Source organism: Manis javanica, chromosome 2 (assembly GCF_040802235.1).
Source record: "Manis javanica isolate MJ-LG chromosome 2, MJ_LKY, whole genome shotgun sequence".
Classification (NCBI taxonomy): domain Eukaryota; kingdom Metazoa; phylum Chordata; class Mammalia; order Pholidota; family Manidae; genus Manis; species Manis javanica.
In genome coordinates, this window is record NC_133157.1 from 135,255,437 (window position 1) to 135,278,617 (window position 23,181).

The window sequence follows — 23,181 nt, forward strand, 5'->3', positions numbered from 1 at the left end:
AGTTTAAAACCTATACATACTTAAGGTACTCTACAAGAAGATATGTCAAAGAAATAATCAATCCTCCCATGTTTTCTTCCATATGCTACCTCTATAGCTTTTCTTCTTCCTTCCTAATTACAACCCTTAAATAGAATTCGTGCCTCATATCGAAGTTACCGAGTATCATAATTCCTCCAGGTGGTAAAGATACCTCAAGACAAGTGCTGGGCATAGAAGCCACAGGGCATAAATCTGCAAAGAAGTAAAAAGCTAACCTTTTCAAACAATATGGCTTCTCTCTCACTTACCAACTTTACATTTCCCTTTATGGCCCCGGAAGATGACTGGTTAGCCAGAGACGGGTAAGATTCCTCAAGGGAGGAACAACCTAAGACAGGCTCAGTCGCAGGGAGGCCATCAGGTGAGAAATTGGGGATCAACAGAGGTGAGGCTCAGAACCTCATCCCCCCTGCTTTGAGAGAAATCTTCTGCATCCGTGGATGGTTTATTGCCCTTGTCTAGCTTGGATTAACACATAGTGTACAGGTACACACCTGATCATCTACAGTTGCTCTCCTACAGCACTAAACTATGTTTTCTACCTTTATCTTGCATCTACCTACCACTTCAGCGTTTTATTAAAAATAAAAATAATGATAATAATAAAGGGAGAAATGTGGGATCAACATATAAATCAAGTATAAAAATCAAACGAATATTCATATTTGACCTGATTGTTTATAGTACATAATGCGTGATCAAAACCGAAAGTTTCTGTGATGAATGCCCTTGTACTGTTCACCATGTAAGAACTTACTCACTATGTAAGAATTCGTTCACCATGTAAGAACTTGTTCGTTATGCTTCAGAAGATTGGAGACTGACGAGAGTTAGGCTTGAGATGGATTAATGATTGTACATTGAGCATTGACCCCCCTATACTGAATTTTATTGTTGTTAACAACCATTTGATCAATAAATATGAGAGATGCCCTCTCAAAAAAAAAAAAAGCTTTTCCTCTAAGATTGGGAACAAGACAGGGATGCCCACTCTCCCCACTTCTATTCAACATAATACTGGAGGTCCTAGCCATGGCTATAAGACAAAACAGAGAAATAGAAGGCATCCAGATTGGTAAAGAAGAAGTCAAACTGTCACTATTTGCAGATGACATGATATATTACATAAAATACCCTAAAGTCCAGTAAACAAGACAATTTGGTACTGGCACAAGAACAGACTCACAGACCCGTGGAACAGAATAGAGACTCCAGACATCAACCCAAACATACATGGTCAATTAATATACGATAAAGGAGCCATGGACATAAAATGGGGAAATGACAGCCTCTTCAACAGTTGGTGTTGGCAAAACAGAACAGCTACATGTAAGAGAATGAAACTGGATCACTGTCTAACCCCAGACACAAAAGTAAATTTGAAATGGATCAAAGACCTGAATGTAAGTCAGGAAACCATAAAACTCTTAGAAAAAAACATAGGTAAAAATCTCTTGGATATAAACATGAGTGACTTCTTCATGAACATATCTCCCAGAGCAAGGGAAACAAGAGCAAAAATTAACAAGTGAGACTATATCAAGCTGAAAAGCTTCTGTACAGCAAAGGACACTGCCAATAGAACAAAAAGGCATCCTACAGTATGGGAGAATATATTCATAAATGAGAGATCTGATAAATCGTTGACATCCAAAATATATAAAGAGCTCACACACCTCAGCAAACAAAAAGCAAACAATCCAATTAAAAAATGGGCAGAGGAGCTGAACAGACAGTTCTCCAAAGAAGAAATTCACATGGCCAACAGACACATGAAAACATGCTCCACATCTCCAAAGATCAGAGAAATGCAAATTAAAACCACAGAGAAATGCAAATTAAAAGCCAACCTCACACCAATAAGGATCGCCACCATCCAAAAGACAGACAACAACAAATGTTGGCGAGGTTGTGGAGAAAGGAGAACCCTCCTACACTGCTGGTGGGAATGTAAATTAGTTCAACCATTGTGGAAAGCAGTATGGAGGTTCCTCAAAAAGCTCAAAAATAGAAATACCATTGACCCAGGAATTCCATTTCTAGGACTTTACCCTAAGAATGCAGCAGCCCAGTTTGAAAAAGACAGATGCACCCCTATGTTTATCGTAGCACTATTTACAATAGCCAAGAAATGGAAGCAACCTAAGTGTCCATCAGTAGATGAATGGATAAAGAAGATGTGGTACATATACACAATGGAATATTACTCAGCCATAAGAAGAAAAGAAATCCTACCATTTGCAACAACATGGATGGAGCTAGTGGGTATTATGCTCAGTGAAATAATCCAGGCAGAGAAAGACAAGTACCAAATGATTTCACTCATCTGTGGAGTGTAAGAACAAAGAAAAAAACTGAAGTAGCAAAACAGCAGCAGACTCACAGAACCCAAGAATGGACTAACAGTTACCAAAGGGAAAGGAACTGGGAAGGATGGGTGGGAAGGGCTGGATAAGGGGGTGCAGGGGGGAAAGAACGGGGGCATTATGATTAGCATGTATAATGTGGGGGGGGGCATGGGGAGGGCTGTACAATACAGACAAGACAAGTAGTGATTCTACAGCATCTTACTACACTGATGGACAGTGACTGTAATGGGGTATGTGAGGGGGACTTGGTGATGGGGGGAATGTAGCAAACATAATGTTCCTCATATAATTGTACATGATAGCAAAAAAAAAAAAAGATTTTACATCAACCAAACTTCAATTAAAAAAGAAAAAAAAATCCAATTAACACATTTTTGTATAAGTATTATATGCTATATTCTTACAAGTAACCTAAAGATAATGCTTTATCAAAATGTTGCATTTCTCCAAAAAATTTTCCAGTATATTTACTGAAAAAATTCTACACATAAGTGAACCTGTGCAGTTCAAACCCATGTTGTTCAACTGTACCTTGCAAAATGACCACACAGTAAGTCTGTTTATATGTCACCATAGTTATAAAAAGCTATTTTCTTTTGATGAAAACTAAAGATGTACTCTCTTAGCAATTTTCAAATATGAAATACAGTATTAACTAGTCATCATGCTGTACATTCCATCCTCTAACTTATTTATCCTGTAACTGGAGGTTTGTACCTTTGACCCCCTTCACCCATTTCAGCCACTGCCCATTATCTGTGACAACCACCAATCTGTTCTCTGTATCTATGAGCTTGGCTTCATTTTTAAATTCACACATAAGTGAGATCAAATAGTATTTGTCTTTCTTCTGTCTTATTTCACATGTTGTTGCAAATGGTAAAATTTCCTTCCTTTTTTTATATCTGAATAATATTTCATTATTTATATGTAGCATATCTTCATCCATTTGTGGATACCTAATGTCTTAAATACTGTGAATACTGTTGCAATAAACACAGATGTATATGTATCTTTTCAAGTTAGTGTTTTCATCTCCTCTGGATAAATACTCTTAAGTTGGCTTGCTGGATCATATGGTTATTCTATTTTTAATTTTTTGAGGAACCTCCATAGTGTTTTCTGCAGTGGCTGCACCAACTGACACTCCCACCAACACTATAGAAGGGTTCCCTTTTCTCCACAACCCTGCCAACATTTGTTATTTCTTGTCTTTTTGATAGTGGCCATTCCAACTGGTGTGAGGTGACAACTCACTGTGGTTTTGATTTGCATTTCTCTGATAATTAGCAACATGGAGCATCTTTTCATATGCCTGTGGTCATTTGTATTTCTTCTTTGGAAAAGTGTCTGTTCAGGTCCTCTGCCTGTTTTTTATTTGGATTGTTTGTTTTTTTGCTAATGAGTTGTATGAGTTCTTTATATCCTTTGCATATTAACCCTTCATCAGATACATCATTTGCAAATATTTTCTCCCATTTCATAGGTTGTCTTTTCATTTTGTTGATGATTTCCTTTGCTGTGCAAAAGCTTTTAAGTTTTGATGTAGTCCCAATTGTTTATTTCTTATTTTCTTGCCTTTGCTTTTGGAGTCAGATCCAAAAAAATCATGTATTTACAGACTGATATCAAGCAGCTTACTGCCTATGTTTCTTCAAGGAGTTTTATGGTTTCAGGTATTACATTCATTCAAAACTTTAATTCATTTTTTGAGTTGAGTTTTTTGTATGTGTAAGATAGCAGTCCAATTTCATTCCTTTCCATGTGGCTGTCTTTTTCCCACTGTATATTCTTGGCTCCTCTGTAATAAATTAATTGACTATATTTGCAAGGGTTTATTTCTAAGCTCTCAATTTTGTTTCACTGATATATGTGTCTATTTTCATGCCAATACCATAGTGTTTTAATTACTGCAGCTTTGTGACAATAGTTTGAAATCAGGGGTGTAATGCTTCTAGCTTTGTTCTTCATTCTCAAGATTGCTTTGGCTAATTAGAGTCTTTGGTGGCTCCAACAGATTTTAGGATTGTTTTTCTATCTCTAAAAAAGTCAATGGAATTTTGAATGAGATTGAATTGAATCTCTTTATTCCTTTGGGTAGTATGGACATGTTAACAGTATTTATTCCTCTACTCCCTGAGCATGGCATAGTTTTTCATTTTTTTGTGCCATCTCACCTCCTTAGTTAGGTTCATTCCTAGGTATCTTAGTCTTTTTGATGCAATTGTAAACACATTTCTTAATTTCTCTTAAGTTCATTATTAGTATAAAGAAATGGCAATAGATTTTTGTACATTGATTTAGTACCCTGCAAGTTTACTGAACTGGTTTGTTAGTTCTAACAGTTTAGTTTTTTATTTATCATGTCATCTGCAAATAGTGACAATTTTACATGTTTTAAACAGTCTTCTGTACAAACAGGTTTCACAATTTAGAAAGCTAAAAAAAAAGCCAGTGGCTTCAAACTCTCATCAATTTTCATACAAATGTGTTTGTATGTGCATACACACACACACACACACAAATTCCTACCCATCCATAGCACCATCATCCATCTATCATCTATCTGTCTGTCAACTTATCATCTATCTTATTTTACAGTGCTCCACTCATCTTTATCCTAACTGCCATTTCTGGGAGAAGTTATCTGACCACATATGGTCAGGTTCCTCAGGATAAGACTGCTGAGTCATTATGTACCACCACTTAAAAACACTAATTTCATCTACAAGTTTTATATTTATCTGTGTGACTCATTATTACCTATCTCTCTACTTTAAATGCAGCCCTCATAATGGGTTATGTCTTTATATCTACAGCATTTGGCACAGTGCCTTGTATATAATATCCTTAATAAGCAATGCACATATGAACCAACAAACACTACAACCACCTTAGGTCAGGGATAATGATCTTTCCTTTGGACTCTAGTCCTGGCCTTCAGACTCACTCTCCATATAGCTACTGGCAGGCGACCCTTAGGAGGAAACCCAAGCTTGCTGCTCCCTGCTCCCACGGCTCCAGGGACTGTTCATCACAGAAGTAACATACGTTTCTTCATGCCACAGACAAGGACCTGGCCAGCCTCTTTATAGTACCTCCAAACCTCAAGCTCCACAGTCCAGGAATGTAAACTGTTTTCACCTCCTTATACACCACCCTATTTCTTATCTCTGCTCCATCCCTCTGACCTGGGTCACTCTGGCTGATTCCCATTCTTTAAGGTCATTTCAAGCACAAATGCTACAGGAAACCTTTCCTAACCTATTCAAGCTAGGTTAGATACTCTTGTGCTCCAGAAGACCCTGTTTAATGACTTTTGTTGTGCTTACAAGACTGCTGTGCTATGTTTGTAGGCATTTCTCAGTAGTTTTGAGCTTCTTGAATGCAAACTGTATTTTAATTCACTTTTTGATCCCCAGAAAATAGCAAAGCATCTGGCACATATTACTAAAAGCTTGATATATGAATACATGGGTGCACAAACACCAAGTCACTTTTCAAATCACTACTAAACATTTAAAGAACTTCTTTCCAATCTTCTCTGTCATGTGGCTTGCTTACCTGAATTCCCTGTAGATGTTATTAAAAGCAAGGGATGCTCCTAGCCTTTTGAAAGCACTGGGGTGAAGTGCAAAGCTGTATAGTCGCTTGAAAAGTGATTTGGTGTTCACTGGACTTTTTTCCTGCTGCTGTGGTGTTGTCTGCTTAATGGACCATTTGAGGAATTCTCGAATACACCGACCACAAAAATCTCTTAAAGTACTGTCAACAGGATCCACAATTCCATCCTGAAACAAAGTATAGAATGAAAACTGATACCATGGTCTGCCTCTGAGCATAGATAGAGTGTATTATGAAAATAATTGTAGAGCACTATTCAAGAAAAAAATAAACACTAGTGAAACCAATCTGATTATCTAGAATCTAGATTCTAGTAACAGTGTCCTTTTGACATGACAATACTTTCTTCTAAAGAAATTAAGAAATTGAAAAATACATGAAAAAAAGAAACAATACTTTAACTACACAATAAATAGTCTTTCCTTCCCCAAAGAAACAAAATAGGTACTAAGAATTTCTGTTGTTGATTTAACCTCTTAACAGTATCTCATATGCTTTATTAAGGTTAAAGAGAGTAAGACCCATGTTAAGTTCCAAGGAAATTGGAATCCTCCATAAAGAAAAAGCATATGGAGATATGGTTCTGAAAGTACAACTTTTTGCTAAAACAGTCCCTCAAAGCAGTCTCTAAATACCTGGAAAAAACCACTAAGGAAATTTGAATTATTTTTCCCTCTGGATATAATTCTCTCTTAGACCTGTACCGAAAAAGTTTAACTTGAAAAAGTACACTGAATACTGAAACAAGAGATTTCTTTCTGCCTAATATCCCTAGTTATTACTGCGTGACAGCATCGTGTGAGGTGGGGGTGAGAAGGCGTGTTAGGGCAGAAAGCAGAGCATTGCATGTAGGGTGAGCTTATGCTCCAGTTTTCCCAGGACGATCCTGGTTACACCTGCTGTGTGTGGTTATCAATAATACTCCTTTCCCTCTCAGAGTTACCTAGCTGGATGCCCTACTGGGTGTTACCCGAACATTTGCAAAATCTTTGATTACAGTGCTAATTAGAATTCAAGAAGATAATAAACCACAGCAATGTGAAGAGGTGGTGTTTTCTGCTTCTCAGAGCAGAGGTAAATAATGCATGTATAAACATTAGGGAATTAGTAATTCTTACTGGGAGGCCTTTGGACACTCTTTTCACAAGAGAGTTGTACCAACTTTACCTTTTCTTTCCTCAACTCTCATTTTACACAATCATTATGTTAGCTGACTTCTTTCTGAAGCCCTTACTTAAGCTACCTTCAAGGATCAAAAGGGGAGAAGAAACAAGACAGACAGGAACTTCAGAACAGAAACATTAGAATAAATAAGTCTGAATGCAAATAAGCCACAAGTTATATGTAATTAAATGTATTCATTATAGGCAGGATTTGTTGGTAGACACTGCAGGGAATTAAAGCATAGATACAATCCATCACTACCCTAAAACAAAATTATTGGCTGAAATAATACATAAAATCAATTAAGGTGACATTTAAAGGAATCAAATGTAAAGTTATTTACAAAAGTTCAGAAAATTAAAGTAAGTGAAAAAAGACAGTCAGGCTTTAGCTGACTCACTGTATCTGCCCTCAGTGAATCAATACCAAATCCTACCGATTTGGCTTCTGCAGTCTGAGGGGGGTTCTATTATTAAGTGGTGAGTTTCTAGGGCTCTTGAGATGCTGAATCTGAATTCAGGAGAGAAGTGGATAAGCTCAAAAATCCTTTTACTCTTAGTTAATTAATATACTATAGATTATGTTTTTTTAAAAAGAAGATACTACAACTCTGAAAAAGTCCAAGAACATGCTTATTCACTCATTCCTTACACACATACACATGCATGGAGCCTTAATGTAGGTGAAATCTGCCAAATTCATAACCATATGCCCAAAAGAGAACAGAACATGACTACCTGCTTGCAGATATTTAAAAGTATCAAATAAATATGGTATACAGTCTATTAAATGCCATTTCACCAATTATTAAAAAAACAACTATAACCTAGCTAAATACTACATTTTGATGTCTTAACAGGTACTTTTCTTAAAATTCTAAATATAGATCAAATGTACTCAATGAGAATATAGGAAGAGAATCAACCATTACTCACCAATATTGTTTCCAATAAGGCCACAGTGTCCTGACTTTCAAATTTCTTATTGTTAGTGAACCAGTGAATCAGCTGCATAACTAGTGGCTCATATAGTTGCCTTGTCACCTGAGGAAACAACATCATTAGAGTTTATTTTCTTCATGTTAATTTTATATTGAAAAGAGTTCCATTTTTAATGTCAGGGAAAAGTTAAGCAATATTACTAGTGTGGTTTTATTACTTTCCTTTTCCAGGTAAATTCTCTGATGAACATGTTCTAACTATCCTCTCCTAAGTCCAGCAAAGAAAAACATGCATACTAAGACTTATTGTTCCTCTATTTAGGAGGGCAATTTAGGTTAAACATTGTTTTTTAGATATTCATCTTTATTAATTTGATCCTGAATATGCACATGGGGTACTGTGGATCAGAGACATTATCATTATTCAACTAAAAAGCAAATAATGACAGTATGGTTCCCTATACCCCCATTCACAAAAGGAAAGCCAGATCAATGTCCTATGCCTCAAACTTCAAAGCCTGTGTCATAGAAGATACACTGGAGAAGAGGCAGCTTTTCCACCCTGCCAAAGGAGGTAGAAAAACCTTTACTCCTCAGAGATGGGATGGGATGGAAAAATCCTTACTACTGAGTTCCTACTGTAACCTTTTGCAGAAAAAGCATCTTTTGGAGGCTAGAGAGCCCTTAGGTCTCCACTTTTACAATCCAGGGTGTCTCCTCCCTTCTGAAAGGAAATTCCCAGGAAGACAGTGCTTGTTTTTCTGCTTCTGTTTTCAATATTTTGAAATGTTACTCAGTATAGCCCTTTAAAAAGAGAAACTTTTGTAGCAGTAAATAAATGATTTGTATATGTGTGTGTGTATCTATATATATATACCCTTATATATACCCTTATATATATATATATAGATACACACACCCTTATGGAAATTGTAGAAAATGTAGAAAACTCCCTCAGTTTGGGAGCTTAACCTAGTGCCCCAGTCCACCATGACTATGGGATCATCTTGGGGAGACAAGTTTTATTATCCTTCTGGAACAAAGCAATTACCTAGACAAATGGTTACACATCTAATCCTCATTACATATGAAGAATAAAATGTTTGTCATAGCAGAAAAGGCAAACATTCCCTTTGTATCTTTATCATTTCTGTGTCTCATAAAACTAAGGCTCCTAGATGAGCCCTGAGAAATCCAAGGGAGTTTCATCTCACAATGATACCAAGTTCAAGAATGAAGCTCCTTGGCTTGTACGCTGTTAAAAATCATGTAAAATGTATCAGAATTCACACTACCTAAAACACAGTCCTTGCACCTGGATATTGTTCTCCAAAAGAGCATCTTTCGAATCTTTGAAACAATTTTTAGGATTAATCAAAGTAAAGGGGTCTTACCTTTCAGTTTGGGAGCTTAACCTGGTCTTAAAGCATCACTGTTGTTTTTTTTTCCCAAAAGAATAATACTGCTTTATCTCTAGTAAATAAGTGATTTGTATATGTGTGTATCTATATATATAAGGGTATATATAGATACACACTCCCTTATAGAAATTGTAGAAAATGTAGAAAACTATCCTCTACATGTCTACATCCCAAAAGTAACCAGTTAACTTTCAAAATATTTTATTTATACACATTTAAAATATATGTATATTCATGTGTATAAAAATAAATATACATTTTTTATAACCCCTTTTCCTCTTAATTGAGTATTTTTCATATAAATACATAAGCTATATCAGTATTTTTATCAACTGTCTTGTATCTCATATATGGACATACCATTATCCCAATCCTATTGTTAGAAACACAGGCATTTCTAATTTATGTCCATTATAAAGACATCACAGTGGAAAGTACACTACTCTGAGCACATCTCCAGTAATGAAATCTGGACATGCTACAGGGCACCAAGTCTTTTGCTCTGCCTACAAAGAGCCTGTGCCAGTCCACACCCCACCAGTCATTCTTCACAGGGCCCTTTCTCTACAGGCTTGACAAAACTAGATATTATCACTTTTTAAAATACTTGACAATAGCTGCAAACAATAACATTTCAATTTGAATTTTGTTTACTAAAAAGGTGGAATATTTTAGAATATATTTCATTGACCATACATATTTCTTCATTTATGATCTGCCTATTTTTGTTATTTATCCATTTGCCCATGTTTAAATCTTTTATCTTCAGTAGAATGTTGCAAACAATGTTTTCCACATTATACATACATTAAAATTGTGAATTTTGTTCCATTCAGTAGTTTTAAACATTTATAAAGTCAAAACTATCAATATATTAACATTGTTCTTCTATTTATCTGCCTTCAGTGTCCTGTAGGAAAATTTCCCTTTCTATGCAAACTTTATGGTAAACCATGGAAGGATGCCTATAATGTAGTGATAGCAGAAATAACATTTGAACATAAAAGAAAGTGTTTTTGAATGCAATGATCCTACTTTTTACAAATAAGACAAAATACATATATACATTTGTAAAAATGTGCTTTTACAGAGAGCTAGGAGTTTATCAGTTCATACTCGTTGGCTTTCCAGATTAAAAAAAAAAAATGTATTTAAAATAACAATCTTTTTCCTTCCTTCCTAATGTCCCTGTCCTTGGGGAACTCAGAGCCCAGATACCAACCAGTGCAAATAATTAGTTAAATGTAAATGAAGCTGTCCTGGGCAACCACTCCAAACCACAGCACTGCTCTGGGTGGTGCTGGAAGGTGGTGAGAAGGCCGGGTCACTGCTCAGCCCCGCGTCCACCAGCTGCAGCACGGGCAGCATTCCTGACTCGGCTGTGACATGCAAGGAAACATTCTTCATTGTGTTACAGATAATATTAAACTGTTCCAAGTTCACGAGAATAAATGCCTCTTAGGCTTCCATGAAGAGAACCACTGCTTCTAAATCTATTACTATGATAAGTTTTTAAGTTTTAACCAAAAATCCTATTCCATTATCGCACACCTTAATACATTGCTGAATTGTATTTATTCATATATATTGAAGAAGTTTCCATGTATATTTCTAAATGAGGTTTTCAGTTGGTTTTCTTTTGTGTGTGTGCAACCTGATATCAGGGTTATGATAGCTGCATAAACAAAGAATTCTGTTTTTTTCTGCTTCTTTACAGCAATGGAAATTTGTCCATAGTCATGAGGAAGAGACCTTTTGCCAACATGCCCAATCTTCCCATGACTATTGGCCATGCTACTTATCTCCTTCATTCATCGAAAGACTGTGAGTCCCTGCACAAGAGGGGTGACTGCTAATTCAGCTTTATATGCTGAGACTCTCAGATCAGAGATTCACTCCCAAACTTTGTGCCACATTAAAAATCACCTGGAGAGCTTTTATAAGTCCTGACCCCCAGGTCAGATCCTTGAGGAATTAAATCAGAGTCTAAAGGGTAGCAGCTAGGCAGTAGTATTTTTTAAAGTCAACAGGTAAAGCAATTGTTGATGATCAGTGAACTAGAAAGAACAACTTCTTTTTAAGTTTCATAACCATGTCAGATTCAAAATCATTCACTTACCTGATCAACATCACATGCAAGGCGAAGTAGCACAGGAAATGTTCGCTTATAGAGCTGGTACATGGGAGGGGAACCCTGACCACTTTCAGGCATTTGAGTGGCTTTTCCCAACATGAACATAACCATGCTATGTAAAAGTTCACAAGCTGCAACCTAAAACAGTCCAGGAGTTCAAGAATATTTTGAAATGTTACTCAGTATAGCCCTTTAAAAAGAGAAACTTTTGTAGCAGATAACCCATATATACCCAAATGTAAATTAACTGAAAATGGCACTTCTTGAATAAAGTTAACATTTCTATAATAGAAGTGTTATACTGAAGAGTTAAGAATTGACATTAAAAAGATTTAGACATTGGGACTAATACATTCATAAGAAATATATTTCAGTGCTTACCATATTACAGAACTTGCTTCATTTGTTATCAAATTTACACTAAATATACTTTCTAAGCATTTTGGAAATTTACAAATTACAAAAAAAAAAAACTAGATTGTTTCTAACCTTCCAGGTTGAGAAGATATTTGAGCACAAACTGAAAATCACTTTTAAATGCCCTTTGTACTACATTTCTATTAGAGTTTTTGGCAAATAAATATTTTGCCAAGTTATTATCTATTAAGATGATTTACATTTAGCTTTCATTTATCAATGACATCTACTTCTGATAACTGGTTACCCTTCCAATTACTATAGTACAGAAAATGCAAAATTAATGATACTGGAATGGTTGAAATACATTATAAATTTCCTAACATATTTCTTAAAAATAATACACTCTACGAACAGAATAGAGAGCCCAGATATAAATACAAAAATATATGGTCAATTAATATATGATAAAAGAGCCATGGATATACAATGGGGAAATGACAGCCTCTTCAACAACTGGTTTTGGCAAAACTGGACAGCTACATGCAGGAGAATGAAACTCGATTATTGTCTAACTCCATACACAAAAGTAAACTCGAAATGGATCAAAGACCTGAATGTAAGTCATGAAACCATAAAATTCTTAGAAGAAAACATAGGCAAAAATCTCTTGAACATAAATATGAGCAACTTTTTCCTGAATGCATCTCTCTAGGCAAGGGAAACAAAAGCAAAAATGAACAAATGGGACTACATCATGCTAAAAACCTTCTGTACAGCAAAGGACACTATCAGCAGAACAAAAAGGCATCCTACAGTATGGGAGAATATATTTGTAAATGACAGATCTGACAAGGTGTTAACATCCAAAATATATAAAGAACTCACACGCCTCAACACCCAAAAAGCAAATAACCCAATTAAAAAATGGGTGGAGATTCTGAACAGACACTTCTCCAAAGAAATTCAGATGGCCAACAGACATATGAAAAGATGCTCCACATCACTAATCATCAGGGAAATGCAAATTAAAGCCACAGTGAGATATCACCTCACACCAGTTAGGATGGTCAACATTCAAAAGAATAAGAACAACAAATGGCAGCAAGGATGCAGAGAAAGGGGAACCCTCCTACACTGCTGGTGGGAATGTAAATTAGTTCAACCATTGTGAAAAGCAATAGGGAGGTTCCTCAAAAAACTAAAAATAGAAATACCATTTGAATGAGGAATTCCACTCCAAGGAATTTACCCAAAGAATACAAGATCTCAGATTCAAAAAGACATGCACCTCTGTTTATCGCAGCATTATTTACAATAGCCATGATATGGAAGCAACCTAAGTGTCCATGAGTAGATGAATGGATAAAGATGTGGTACATGTACACAGTGGAATATTATTCAGCCATGAGAAGAAAATAAATCCTACCATTTGCAACAACATGGATGGAGCTAGATGGTATTATGCTCAGTGAAATAAGCCAGTTGGAGAAAGACAGGTACCAAATGATTTCCCTCATTTGTGGAGTATAACAACAAAGCAAACTGAAGGAATAAAACAGCAGCAGACTCACAGACTTCAAGAAGGGACTAGTGGTTACCAAAGGGGAAGGATAGGGGAAGGTAGGTAGGTAAGGAGGGAGGGAGAAGGGGATTGAGGGGTGTTATGATTGGTAAACATGGTGTGTGGAGGGGTCATGGGGAAGACAGTGTAGCACAGAGAAGACAAGTAGTGACTCTGTGGCATCTTACCACACTGATGGACAGTGACTGCAACGCGGTGTGGAGGAGACTTGATAATATGGATGAATGTAGTAACCACATGTTATTCATGTGAAACTTTCATAAGAGTGTATATCAATGATACCTTAATAAAAATAATAATACACTCTAAATAATGAATAATGAAAAATAAAAGTACTTTAGTTTGTCTGTCACTAGCTGAAAGAGCTAATTCTGTGACCCGAGGCAAGAATATATCCAAATATATGACAGGCTTCATTTCTATAAATGGTACTGCAAAACGGAGTCTTTTTTCTCTGTCCCATGCCATACATGTCTTCATCATTTCATTTGAGGATGCAGCTGTTAAAAAAGATTAAGAGTGTTTTTTCATTCAAAATTTTTTTGATGCCAATTGCTATACAATTCATTCGTAAAACCAGAGTGCTTTTGTGTTTTTAAGTTGGGCATGCTATTCATCTTCCCTTTTTTGTTTTTACTTCAGACATGTAATTCAACATTAGAAATCACTTACACTATTTCTGGATTTGATTTAAAGTTATTTTTAAATAAGCCTAACACTCTGGAATGTTCAATTTCAATAAGAGTTACTTAAGTTAGTCTTTAGAAAAATAATAAATAAACAATATTTTTATTAAAATCTCTTTTTAACACTTCTTTTCCCAATATAGGCGCTGATTTCCTAAATAACAGAAAGTCACTAGTACACTTAATATGAAATTTCAGAAGTAAAAATACAGATACATTTTTACTAATCTAAAACATTCTGATCAAAAATACTCTAACAATATCCAAATATTAAGAGTATCAGACTTAAAAAAGACTTTTATATTAAACATTGTATCAGGAATTGAAAGAGAGTCAAATTAGATTGTTTCAAAATGGAAAACAAGCTTAACAAATAGAGCTAGAACATTTTGCCTGCTAGTGTACTGAATGAGTCAGATTACATGGGGATAGTCAAAGCATTTCATTAGGCAAAACATTATTCTTTGTAATCTTATTTGAAAATACAAATGTCAGAATATACCATGATACATATATTATCTAATATAAAGTAAACTATATCTACAGAGGTTAATTCATTTTAAAGGTAAGTTTACCTGTTAAAAGATTTTTGTTTATTTGTCCTCCTAGAGAGCCGAGCATTTGTACTACTCTAACTCTTATTTCTTCTAAGGACAGTGCTTCATTCTGCAAATTTGAACAACAGTATACATGTGATAACTGAGTTAAAAATTAAAGAGAATTCTGAGAGTAAAGAAAAGCTATTTTACTACCATCTCTATTATTAATGTCTCTCAATGGTTCTTTATATCCTACACAGGACTATTGTTATTTTTACTGCAAATTCATGAAAAGAAGCCATATGTCTTCCAATTTTGCAGTTAGATATCACGTTCCTAGAGCAGCAGTCCCAAAGGTTTGGCAGGACACATTACACCCTTAAAAACACTGAGGATCTCCAAGGAGCTTTTGTTTATGAGGGTTGTATTTACCAGTATCATACATGGAGTAAAAACTTAGAAATTATTTAAACAGTTGTTATTTTATTTAAAAATACTAGACCCATTGAGTGTTAACAAATGACATATTTTTAGAACAAGTAACTACATTTCCCAATATTTACTTAGAAAAGGCATTGTTTCAGATTTGTGCAAATCTCTTTACTGTCACTAGAACACAACTCTTATGATATGTTGTTGGGGCCGTAACTGGAAGAGGGAGGAGTACTTAAAATCTTTTTAGATAATAGTGGTTATTTTTTGATACTACTGCAAAACTGAACATGCGGTAATTTCTTAGAGGTTAGTAACAATGTGAGAATCTGAAACTTTATCAACGAATTTTATGTGGTCTATTACATTAAAATCCATTGGTTTATCTTTCACTTTGAGTCGATTTTTCACCCATACATGATTTGATGACATAATGTATTGCTCATCGGAAAATATTAGTTCACTGGGTTATGCAGATCTTCCAAATGTAGACACATTCCACTATATATGCAAAAAAATCACATTTGTTAATATCACCCCCAATCTCATCAGAAAAATCACTTAAATATTGAGAAGTCATCAAGCTCATGGTAATGCCTACAAGTTTTCCTAAATTTTAATTTTCACTTGAATTTTATCACTGGCAACAAATACTCTCAGATGTTTTTTTTGGAGTGACAGGCTCACTCTATTTTAGACAAAATGTCTTCCAAATACTGAATAGCTACTGGTTGTCAGTCAGTTTTCTTTTAAGTAAAAATGGTGTTCATAAAATGAGTGGCTACTTTAGCTTACAGCTCAAAGCATCACATAAGTGCTTTTCCTGAAGGCAGCTGTCATGCCTCACTGACAACAGCTTGCTTTATGTAGATACTTCCTGTTTCATCTCACAGAATATTAAAACAATGTGTGTTCAAGGGTCACAATTTACTAAAACACTAAGGAGTCAATAGTGTCAGCCACTGGTACACCCCAGTGCAAATGTCAACAAGTAAGAACAGTCCTGGCCTTGCACCCTGGAACTCACAGGAGCACACGCTTCGGGCACTGCTGTCCTAGGGAACAGGGGTTGTGTGTCTGTAAAGAAATTTAATTTGCAAAGCCAGAGATAACTGAAGTAATTTCATCTTGCTTTATTTGTATATGATAAAATAATTTAAAACTTTTAGAGTCCCTAGTTTCATTTAAGGCTCTCAATCAAAATCTGTCAAAAATAATAATGTAGGAAGAATTTACCCTAGAGCTTGTATTACCAGTTCTAAACACTGAACGGTTTTCATTTCAATTTTCACCTAAAATAGATATTTGCCCTATATTAACTCAATTTTTGCTATTTACATTATTTTTTATTATTACATCAAATGCCACATCTCAAAAAACTGGTCTCAAGAAATTATCACCAAAAAACTCCATAAAAGTTGTATAAACTGAACTTGAAAAAATGACACACTTAAGATCTAATTAGTAATTGAATCAACCTTATATATCCGTATCAATCTTCTAACTGCTTATTGAGTATGAAACATATTACTTTTTATTATCCGTTAAATACATTTGAATGTAGAGACAAACAGCAAAACAAGTTCAAGACAGTAAACCAAATACTTAACATACCTTACATTTTCATTGCTAAAATATATTGAAATTTTTTCTATATTATACTCTAACACATATAACAATAAATGAAAATTTTTACTTTTTATAGAATCTGATCTCTGAATTATTTAAGGTGAAGAAAATAAAGGGATTTCTTACTGATGAAATGTTCTTTGTCTTTTTCAGATGCTTTAACATACTTTTATTAAATCCTTTCTGGGCAGCCAGAGAAAGTGCTGACACTTCCCAGTTATTCTTGGTCTCATCTATCAATAGTAAACAAACATCAATTTGAAGTAGCATTCATTCACTGATTTGATGAGTACTAAGAAGAAAACACTACACTGACAAATAAGAGACATTAAAAATCCTATTAATCACAATTTAAAAATTAAGTTTCTAGAACAAAAAAATATTAATAGTTGTTTTCTTGATTTTAAATACTGTTGTCTACTAAAAGAAACGCGGTTCCTTGGAGAAATGGCTAATACAAGAGATGGGGCAGGTGCCAGGAAGTAAGGAACTGCTCAAGGAGAAGCACCCAGTGCCCACTCCTGATATACAAGCCAAAGCTGGGACAATTTGAGTGTCTCAATCAGGAACGGTAAAAGATTATACCCACTGAGAAGATAAGAATCCACAAGTCCCTACTAATATAAATAAACAGGTGAGAAAATAACATTATTTCTTTCAGTAGAATGCCAACTAGTATAGAACAAATGACAGTTAGAAAAACACCACTTTGCAACTGTTATAGTAATAATTAAAGAAGTCTCATCAATGGATACTAAAACTATTACAGTAAAAGCTTGATGAAGAACAAGAATATGTACAGTCTTAAAGTACTTCCATATAAATTTTTTGAACCGATCATAAACTAACAGAAAACATGGAAGTGTAGTACAAGATTTCACTTTCAAGTTAGAAAACTACCAACTTGATGCTCCCCCACCACTAAACACTTTGGTGTGTATTTCCTACTAGGACATTCTCCTACATCAGAACCATACAACTATCCAAATCAGGACACTGCTCTTGAGACAGTGCTCACATTTATGCTCAGCCCCATTCTGGTTCCAACACTGATCCTACAATATCTTAGTTCAGGACTACATGTGATATTTAGTTGTCTTGTCCTTTTAGTCTACTGTAAACTCAAACAGTTCTTCATTCTTCCCTTGCTTTTCACTATTAGGACATTTGAATTTTTTTATGCCAGTAATTTTGTGTACTGTCCCTCTATTTGGGTTTGTCTAGTGTTTTCTTCTGATTACTCAGGTTATAGGAACCTACTGTAACAGCTTACTAGTACCTTTATTGAATTAAATAAGATCTTCAATACATGCTGGTTTTCTGTCAGTATAGATTCTTACTTTTACAGTTGTAAAGCTGCTTCTCACTAGTCTGGAGATGCCCAGTGGATTGGCTGACAGTCCACAGGAAGTTGCACTGCTGGGGGACACCACTGGTGGTTTAATCCCTGCACATTTCGCAGAAACAAATCCAAAATAACAGCAGAGCCTTACCTCTGCTGTTTCTCTAGTTCTCCTTTCTACGACTTTATCTTTGCTTTGCCCATACCCAACAACCTAGCAGCAATGGCAGGAGCAATGACTGAGAATTTGGGTTTACAGTGTGCTGACCCCATGGTGACCTGTGAGTTGAGGCCAGAGACCTACTCTCCAATGGGCCAGAGACAAAAAGAGGATCTGGTTTTCAGCCTTTTTCTTATTTCGTGGAGCTCAAATTAGTTAAGAATTCCATTCACTGGAAAGCACCTGTTTGAAGTTGGGACCAGTGAGTGGTTGTCTCTGGTGTCTTTCAAGCTCTGACTTGTATTACAGAATTGAAGCAATAAGCCCTCCCGGTATTGCGTCTGCATGCCTGAGCTGAGAAAGGCGACTGTGTGTAATGCTCCTGTATTTGGAGAGTATCAATAAATTAGATTACAAAGTCTCTTAAAGGAGCTATGTTCTGACTTATTTATATGATAAATAGCTATGTAAAGAGAACATTCCTAAAATTCTCTGAAAAGGAAATTGCAGTCATAATGCTTTAAATATGCCAAACTTAAAAAAAAATCTTACAGAAACAAACTCAGAAGCATTTTAGGAACCCACTTACTACTGAATTTTCTCATGGCTTTCTAATTCCTGTTTAAGAAAATCATTTTGGCCAGCAGTGTTAGGATTTATGCGGAGTTCAAAATATGTAAGATAGAGTTCTTGCCCTTGAAGATTCTATAAATGTGTAAGTGAAAAAATAGGCTTAATATCTCAGTTATATTTCCTATAACGCAATTAATTGAAATGAATTGGGAGATAAAAATACCAATCATATTTTTAATACACTGGGCTCAAATTGCAGAAGTTGCAAAAACACGGATAGTCCTATTATAGTTATTACATTGTCACTTTAACATACACATCACAATTCTTCTAAACCTTACCTGATAAGGCTGAAGTTTTCAGATATCCATCAAGGCTGGGTAGAATATCCTTATAATGGGGCTGAATTTCATGTTTGCAGATGTAAACTGACCATTCTTCTAGGGCATTCAGGCCTACTTCTGCCAATGGGGTATAGCTCAGGCCCAGTTTAAAAGCCATCTACAAGTACACACAAGGTAAACTGAAACATAGACAATTTAAGATTTAAAGAAAAAAACACCAATTGTTTCTAATGAAAAAGCCCTTCTAATGCCAGAATGCCAGACACTGCTAGAGGTAAGTGGGTGCATCTCTGGTCATTAGCAAAGTCTACATTGTTGTTGTTATACTGCAGACTGTCCATACATTGAAGGTTTATGAAAGGCCCCCACCTGTAAGATGGCGAACTTCCTGCCTCTCTTCCGGGTCCTCAGTTCCCGTCGGCGCCACCTGAAGCCCAATCACCTCTCGCCCCCCTCCCAATCCCAGCACCTAGCCAATAGCCACCAGCCCCATAGAAGTAACACCTCAATCACCTCATGCCCCTTCCTATATAACCCAGCACCTTTCCCTAATAAAGCGGAATTCTCAGGTGAATTGCTGTTGTGTGTCGCTCCTTCCTTTCATTGGTGCCGAAACCCGGGAGATGGGACACCCCAACTGGGCCCCATCTTCCCCCCCGACACCAGCAGCAGCTTGCCCTCGTCCTCTTTTTCCGGCGCTGGCTCCTCACACTCACCACTCCTCTCTGACCTTTGGTTAAGTTTTCTCCCGAAGCGGGCCGCTCTTCCCCGAGCTATCGTAGCACCATTGACCGTGATCGTCTGGCAAGGCCCTGACGCTCGGAGACGAGAAGGGAACTCTCCCCGCCTCAGGCCTTCATGGCTGTGGCGGACCCTCAGGCCCCTCCTCCGACAGTCATAAATGCACTCACCGCCCCTTCCTTTGATTAGTGCCAAAACTCTTCCGGTAAAGTTTCCCTGGAGCGGGCCACTCTTCTCCAAGCTATCGCAGCGCCATTGACCATGATCATCTGGCAAGGCCCTGATGCTCGGGGACGAGGAGGGAACTCTCCCGGCCTCAGGCCTTCACGGCTGCAGCAGACCCTCAGGCCCCTCCTCCGACAGCCATAAACGAGGTGACTCCTTTGCGGATGAGAACGCTCCCTTTTCCCCCTCCTCCTTCCGTTCCTTCTGCTGAAAATTCCTAGTACTAGGTTCCTCGTGACTCCGGCACTCTGTCTTCTTAGGGAAGTCTGGGTGACGACCCACACTTCCTAAGAAATTCCGACTCGTATACAAGTTTCCGCAGACCACCAAGGATCATTGGGGACGCCCTTTGTCTCCTTGCGGTCTGCCTCCAGTCCGAGGATTTCCGCTTGTCTTCCCCTGTTTGTCTCCTTCTCTGCCCTTTAGCCATGGGAGCCTCTTCATCCCTCCCTGAAAGTTCACGTCTTGAATGCCTGCTCAAGCATCTAGCTACCCTCTCCCTGACACCTGATATAAAACCAAAACTCCGTAAATACTGCTCCCAAGATTGGCCGACATACCCCCTAGACAATAACAACCAAAAGCCCGCAGGGGGAACTCTTGATCCTAACATCACTCGCGATCATTTTAACTACTGGAGCACTTGAAAAAATGGAAGGAGATTCCCTATATCAAAGCTTTTCACCTCCTAGCTCAAAATCCCAGCCTCTGCACCACCTGTTCCCCGATCCAAATTCTCCTAGCCTGCAGGCCATCTCCCTCCCCTCCACACACTCCCAGTCCCTCTTCGATTACCTTTGACCCAGATGACGAACCTCTGCCATAAAGGCTTTCCCCGTCGGCCCCTCCCCCTCCTACAACCCCTCCGCCCTCTTCCGCGGCCACCACCGCCTCCACCTACTCCCCCGCAGAAGCCTCCCATCCTCTCCCTTCCCCCTCCTCTCCTACAATTATAACACCGCCCTGGGTCTCTGCTCTCGAGATATTTTCGCCTCCTGCTTAATAGCAGGTCTGAAAAAGGCAGCTCGTAAAGTAGTCAATTTTCAAAATCTCCAAGACATAATTCAAAGGAGGGAGGAAACTCCCTCTGAGTTCTTAGACAGACTCACTTAAGCCCTATTACAGTATACCAGCCTGGACCCAGAAACGCCTGATGGAAGACATGTACTTATGACATACTTCCTAGCTCAAAGCTACCCCAACATTAAAGCTAAACTCAAAAAGTTAGAACAGGGCCCCGCTACCCCACAGACTGAGATCCCAACAGTGGCCTTTAAAGTCTTCCATAACTGAGAGGAGGAGAAAGAAAGCCGTAAACAAAAGGCTGATCAGGACAACTTCCAAATGTTGGCCCACCTGATAAAACCACAACCTGGGCGCCCCTCTGCAAACAGGCCCCCCGCAAGAGCTTGTTTCAAGTGCGGAAAAGAAGGACATTGGTCAAGGGTGTGCCCCTCCCCCAGATCTCCTACCACCCCATGCCCCAGATGCCACAAAAAGGGCCACTGGGGGTCTGATTGCCCAACCACCCGAAGGGGAAACTGGACGAACAACCCCCATCCTAAGCCCGCCGTAGTGGGGCTGGCAGAAGAAGATTGACGGGGCCCGGGGGCTTCTCGCCCGACCATTTCCATCACCAAACAGGAGCCCAGGGTTATTTTAACAGTAGACCGTCGCCCCATCTCCTTCCTCCTAGACACAGGAGCCACCTTCTCAGTCTTGGGAGAATACCGGTGCCCTACCACGCCAGCCATTACTCCTATAGTCAGGGTAAGAGGTAAACAGATTTTCCCATTAAACCCCCCCCCTTTTATGCACAATCCAAGACAATCCCATACCTTTCTCCCACTCCTTCCTGGTTATGCCCCAGTGTTCCATCCCTTTACTAGGACGGGACATCCTTTCTCTCCTCCACGTTTCCATAACTATATCCATTCCCACAGCCCCCAGTACTTGCTTTCGGATGGCCCTCATAGTCGATGACCCCCCTCTACCCAATGAAAGCTCCGGTTCCGCCCTCATACACCCTGTAAATCCCAAAGTTTGGGACATTACAAGCCCCTCCGTGGCTCTATGTCCTCCTGCTTCTATCAAATTACGTGACCCCTCTCAGTATATCTGCCAGGCCCAATACCCCCTAACCACTTCAGCCCTCATAGGCCTTCAACCCATCATTTAAGATCTTTTAAACAAAAATTATCTCAGACCCACTCACTCCCCATTTAACACCCCCATATTAGCTGTTAAAAAAACCAATGGACCTTTCCGCCTTGTCCAAGACCTTCGCCTCATCAACATGGTCGTTGTCCCTATCCATCCCTTGGTTCCAAATCCATACACCCTTTTATTGCGAATCCCTGCCTCGGCCTCCCACTTCTCAGTCCTAGATCTCAAGGACGCATTTTTTTCCATCCCTCTGGACCCCTCCTCCCAAGATTTTTTTGCCTTCACCTGGACAGACCCATACACAAGACATTCTGAACAACTCACTTGGACAGTTTTGCCACAAGGCTTCCGAGATAGTCCCCGTATTTTTGGACAGGTCCTAGCTCAGGACCTCAAACAGTTTAATCATGATCACTCCGAGTCCACCTTATTACAATACGTGGACGATCTTCTACTCTGCAGTCCCTCGTGGGAACAGTCTCAACTTGACACTGCCTCCCTACTTAAACTTCTAGCTTCCAGAGGTTACCGGGTATCCCCCGTCAAAGCTCAAATCTCTTCCCCTTCTGTCACTTACCTCAGATTCCTTCTGTCTCAACAAAGAAAGTCCATTACCTTAGACAGAAAACAACTCCTCTCTGACCTGCCTGTTCCCAAAACCAAGACAGAAATCCTTTCCTTTCTAGGCCTGGCTGGGTATTTTAGAGC

At 37.9% G+C, this 23,181-nt stretch overlaps 1 protein-coding gene across 4 annotated transcripts in view; it reads right to left on the minus strand.

The window, feature by feature from the left end:
- PRKDC (protein kinase, DNA-activated, catalytic subunit) overlaps positions 1-23,181 on the minus strand; it is a 219,990-nt gene that overhangs the window by 159,519 nt on the left and 37,290 nt on the right. For all 4 annotated transcript variants that reach the window (XR_012128154.1, XR_012128155.1, XM_073229489.1 and 1 more), the window contains 7 exons: positions 19,339-19,498; positions 17,049-17,155; positions 14,898-14,988; positions 13,973-14,136; positions 11,680-11,832; positions 8,135-8,242; positions 5,976-6,202 (listed from right to left, as the gene is read on the minus strand). Coding sequence is in view for 2 of the 4 variants with exons in the window: in XM_073229489.1 (XP_073085590.1) it covers positions 5,976-6,202; positions 8,135-8,242; positions 11,680-11,832; positions 13,973-14,136; positions 14,898-14,988; positions 17,049-17,155; positions 19,339-19,498 (1,010 nt within the window). In the remaining 2 variants the exon portion in view is untranslated. The remainder of the gene's footprint in view (positions 1-5,975; positions 6,203-8,134; positions 8,243-11,679; positions 11,833-13,972; positions 14,137-14,897; positions 14,989-17,048; positions 17,156-19,338; positions 19,499-23,181) is intronic.